The 5193-nt window shown below is 36.8% G+C and overlaps 1 protein-coding gene across 1 annotated transcript; it reads right to left on the bottom strand.

Annotated features, from left to right (window-relative positions):
- Positions 1 to 615: 615 nt before the first annotated feature.
- Positions 616 to 2752, bottom strand: LOC127169325 (serine/threonine-protein kinase pim-3-like). The gene is made up of 7 exons (XM_051116608.1): positions 2639 to 2752; positions 2032 to 2304; positions 1774 to 1853; positions 1628 to 1678; positions 1157 to 1529; positions 840 to 1019; positions 616 to 756 (listed from the first exon to the last, which is right to left on the bottom strand). The coding sequence occupies exons 1-7, from the start codon at positions 2652 to 2654 to the stop codon at positions 665 to 667; spliced, it is 1065 nt and encodes a 354-aa protein (XP_050972565.1). The 5' UTR covers positions 2655 to 2752; the 3' UTR covers positions 616 to 664.
- Between the last annotated feature and the right edge of the window lie 2441 nt (positions 2753 to 5193).

Below are 5193 nucleotides of genomic sequence, written 5' to 3'. Positions count from 1 at the left end.
ATAACTATAAAGAAATGATAAAAACATAAAAACTATCAAGGTAAATAAATACAGATTATTTAATCCAACACCTCTTTTCTTGCTTCAATATAGCAAAGTCTAGCAAAATCATGAATTTAGTCAAAATTAAATAAAACATGTATAAGAGTATATATATATATATATATATATATATATATATACTTATGTATATATTATTCCATATTGCAAACTACCACATTTTACAATATGTTAGCTATAAAAAGAAAAAAAAAACATGAAAGTCTTTAGTTTTTGGTGATATGAATTCTATGCATCTGTCGCCACCTGCTGGACCTATTAAACCTCTAAGATTTATTTCGTCAAATGTTTATTTCTGGGACCATTTCCCTGTCCTAATTTAACACATCATGCTAGTTTACATATATATATAAAAAAACAAGCAATACATTATTTTTCTACTTTAAACTCAACTAGCTGGTCCCATTGGAGCGTGTGTTTCAGCTGGTGCTGTGTGTTCAGTTCCTCCAGCATCCACCCAGAGCCAAAGTTGTCTATAGTCACAGTGTCAGTCCTGGTCACCCTATACAAATAATTCAAATAGTTTATCCAGACTGATCCTAGCAATACAATCCAACCAATGACTGCTGTGATTCAGATGAATGTAATGTCATTGGCCACCTGTTCAGTGTAACCAGGGGTGGCGCTCAATGTCGTCTAAACTGGGGCGATCTGCCGCCGCGACACTGAGACACCAGCTAATCAACTGACAACACTCTGTTACACACAACACAGTACTTGTGTTCAGCAACACAAAACAAAAACTTCACCTCATTCTGGACAAGATTTTTAGTTCTTGCCTGTAGACAGCTCTCTAGGAAAGTGCAGTATGGTTTTGGAGGTGACCCTCCATGCGGTTCTGAAGGGCAAACAACCGCACAGGATTTTGTAGAGCGTCACCCCCACTGACCAAAAAGTAGCCGGTCCCGCATGATAGCGGCGCCGACGAAACCACTCAGGAGGGGCGTACTGAGGAGTGCCTGAGAGACCCAGCAAGAACAAAAGCATCCACTAAAAGGGTCTCATAGTTTGATCATCAAAAGTTAATAAATATCCATATATAAATACATCCACAGAGTGTTGTGGTGAGATCTTTCCTTCTGTAACACAAACCAACCTTCAAACGATCTGTAAGCCGAGTCCTTTAGTAGATCTCCACAACCAAAGTCCAGCAGCTTGATGTCATGCGAGTCTGTGGAAATCAGCAGGTTCTGTGGCTTGACGTCCCGGTGCAGGACTCCTCGGCTCTCACAGTGTTTCAGAGCGGTGATGAGCTGCAGCAGCACTTTCTTGGCAAGGCTCTCGTCCAGGCAGCCGTTCTCATCACAGAAACTCTGGAGATCTTGGCAAGGAACTGGGCGTTCCAGGATCATGCTGTAGTGAGCGGGACTGTCAAACCACTCCACCAGCTGCAGGACATTGGGGCACGGAGGATCTGAACTGACCAGGGTCATCAACGCCACCTCCAGCGGCAGCCGACCATGGCCTTCCTGCAGTGACAAATGACAAATTATATCCAGGGCTGAATGCGGATGTGTGCGAGTGTGCAAACCAATGAGATGTGAAACACAACAACAGATTCACTTACAACTTTCAGTCTCCTGTGTGTCTTGCGTTTAGACACATACTTGATGGCAACCTGTAGACAGATAAACCACAGTAAATCACACCTGCCTAACTGTGCCATTTACTGATATCAATTCTGAGAATGAATAATGGAAGAAAATGTCTTACTGGCAGTCCATCAGATCTGCGTGTCCCAGCATAAACGGAGCCAAATCCACCTTTTCCCAGCAATGGGCCCTTCTCATATGCTTTTGTAACATATAAGATCACAAGAAATGTTTTTAGGAGAAAACATGTTGCAGTATCTAAAACTGTAAAAGAATGCTACTGTAATGGAGTTTGTACATCAAACATCTAAAGAACATGTTCAGTGACAAATCATTTCATAATTGAGCCATAACTTATTTAATATAAGTCTATTCTGACCTCTGCAAGAGCGTTTGGCAGGTCTTCTGCATGAGGTGGATGGACCTTCATCTCCCTGGCTGCCGCTCTGCCGCTTCCTCTTCCTGTTGGGCTGATCCGTCGATGCAGAAACGGCCAGGTCAGAAGACAGAGGTGCTATATAGCCAGGTAGGCTCTGTGGCTGGGTTGGGTTTGGCAGCGGATCCTGATCGTGGTTTCCAGAGCCACATCTCCCAACCTCCTGAATGGCCGTCAGGGTGTAAGCAGCACTCCTGCATCTGGAGCGGCCTGAGGCTGAAATATTTCATACATACAATACTTAATCAGTGTGACATCAAATTGTGCTACTTCATATTTTTCAACTTTCTTGAGTAAAATTAAATAGTTTCTGACTATTATAATTACAACAAGGAATAAAACACATATTTTACTCTTTAAATTTAATTTGTGTTTTGTAAAAGGCATTCAGTTTGTTTCATTTACAGCAAATAAATATGTTTCGCTGGGAAAAATTTGGGTTCAAATTAGTTAACTTGCACACATTTCTTCCCATTAACTTGAACAATGTACAACATCATACTATAACATAATATACTAATAATAAACAAATTAAATATAAAACACTCACCTCGTCTTTCACTCATGTTAGCCACTGAAGCTCCTCCAAACTCCGATAAATGAAAGAGAAAAAGTACAATTATAAATCACTAATATAACTAAGCAAATAGAAAGAAAGAAAGAAAGAAAGAAAGAAAGAAAGAAAGAAAGAAAGAAAGAAAGAAAGAAAGAAAGAGAAAGAAAGAAAGAAATACTTTCCCCAGAAATACTCCTCCAAAGAAGAAAAAAATTCAAATAAACCTCCAAACTTCTTCCAAATTAAGAAAAGCACAGCAAAATAAAGGTGTTTTCAGAAATAATCTGAATTCTTTGCTCCTAACTCCTCCGAAATCCTGTAAAAATCACAGTCTGCGCACAGAAAATAGTCTCCAACAGTGTTTGTTGTCTCCTTGTCTCTCACCAACAGATTGCGATGGGTTCGAAAGTTTATATATTTAGTCAGTCAGATTCATATCATTACACACGTCGCTATAGCAACTAAATTTGAATCAGGCATGTGCGCGTCTGACGTCCAGTGCGTGAGTGCGCGTACGTCGCATATCATCACATGTATTGTAAATTAAATTACATTTAATTTAATTCAATTTAATAATTTATTCATTTTATGAAATTAAGTAACTTATTTATACAAAATTCAGTATATCGCCTACCTTAATTTAGTATATTTGTTCGATTTAATTCATTATTGTCAAACATTTATTACGCTTGGGCGTATTTAAATCACGTGACCTTTCACTTCCATTCCACCCGAACCACAGGTAGGTTAAACTGTTACTGTTACTATTAATAATAACTTAAATAATTTGTTTAGAACCTCATCATCGTTTGAAAAACTAATCTCGTTCATAATGTTCGAATAATGCAATATGATCACAGTACATTAACTGAGATCAACAATATCATTGGGGCGTCGCTAGGGCTAACGTTAATCATTCGGGGCTCGAATGATTTTTGTATCGCCCTATGATTTCCGAGGAATTCACGGAATGTTTGAATGAAGTAATCAAAAGCCGGTCATTACACTTCAATCAAATCACGATATGGACTAGTATATGTAAATATTAAGCCGCAAAATAACATTTAAATATGAATCCTGCATGTTCTGCGTGTATCTTTATGAAAGAATAGTACAGACCCAAGTGCGGTTTCCTTTATTACACACATATTGAAGCGCGCGTGACGCTCGCGGTGATTTTCATTTGAGTAAAACCAGGTATTCACGGCAACCCGTCAAAATATAAGTTAGGTTTAGCTTGTAGACATTGTGCCAGAAATACATCACTATCATTCAGTAGAATGCAGGTACCTACAGTAGTACTACTACTACTGCTACTGTTGAAAAATTAATAAAACTTTGTTACACAATATTTCTTTCATCTTTTACATTTTATTAGCACATCCCTTTTATTTGCCAAAAATAAAATTTTATTTTAGATTTTTTTTTAGTAAATTTTTATTTTTAGAAAAAATTAATTACACAACACAGAATTTTAAAAGGCTGTTGTAGAAATAAATAAAAGTTGTTTTATGCATTCAAATAGATAGACATGCTAAAACAAATTTGGTAACAATAAAACATGAGGTGAAAAAAAAAAAAAAACATTTCATAGGGCCCTTAATATAACTTAATTTTTGATAAATTGACGTTAAATCGTATACGTTTCGTTGATTTAATTAATTAGACATCTTTTTGGATTTAACCATTAAAAAGGAGTCCAGAAAAATTAAAACAGAAAAAACTGAATTTGAAAAAATAAAATGGAATTTGGTAAAAAAAATAATAATAATTAAAATTTTTGCATGCAAATATATATTTGTTACAGTTGTAAATACATTTTCAAATGTATTATTTTATTTGTGTAATGTATTTTTGTAAAGTTATAATTTTTTTATAATAATTTGATATGTCTGCTATTCGGAAAGGATCCAGGTTCACTCACCTGTGTCTAACAAACAAAGTATGATGTGAGCTCCCATCCATCACCACTAGCCCTGATGTTTTGGCACCAGCCCCGGATGTTTTCAAATCCTAGAACGTTACTTAATGCGCAGAGGAACGTCATTTTCCATTCACTCCTTCATTACAGTATATCCATATTTATCAAATTCATATTTTTAATTTGGGGAATAACAATTATTTGTGGAATATGAAGTTTTCACTAACCTGTACTACTAACAGATTTGATGCCGTATGAAGATACTAAAAGCTGATTGGCCTCTTTTCTTTTCAATGATTGGAGAAAAAAGGGTGGATTTGGGTCGGCTCTGTTTATGCTGGGACGCGCAGGTCTGATGGACTGCCAGCAAGACCTTTTTTTTTCCATTGGTCATTCAAAAAACCTTTCGAAATGTTTTCAGAATTGATATCAGTAAATGTCATATGTCACAGTTAGGCAGGTGTGATTTTATGCTGGAGGAGCTGAACACGCAGCACCAGCTGAAACCAAAGCTCAGATGGGACCAGCTAGTTGGGCAGAGTTTAGCAAAATAAATCTATTGTTTGTACCACTTACAGTCTTATATACTGTATAAGTAGGTCACTTATATAGTGACCTATCATCTACC

The sequence above is a fragment of the Labeo rohita genome, chromosome 1 (genome assembly GCF_022985175.1).
Source record: "Labeo rohita strain BAU-BD-2019 chromosome 1, IGBB_LRoh.1.0, whole genome shotgun sequence".
Classification (NCBI taxonomy): Eukaryota; Metazoa; Chordata; class Actinopteri; order Cypriniformes; family Cyprinidae; genus Labeo; species Labeo rohita.
The sequence above is the reverse complement of the archived record's forward strand: the minus strand, read 5'-3'. Positions and strand labels throughout refer to the sequence as shown.

Coding starts and splice junctions, on each gene's coding strand:
- LOC127169325 (XM_051116608.1), bottom strand. Junction 1,854..2,031: donor TGCCAAACGCTCTTGCAGAG/GTCAGAATAGAC, acceptor ATGTTACAAAAG/CATATGAGAAGGGCCCATTG. Junction 757..839: donor TCCTAGAGAGCTGTCTACAG/GCAAGAACTAAA, acceptor TGTGTGTAACAG/AGTGTTGTCAGTTGATTAGC.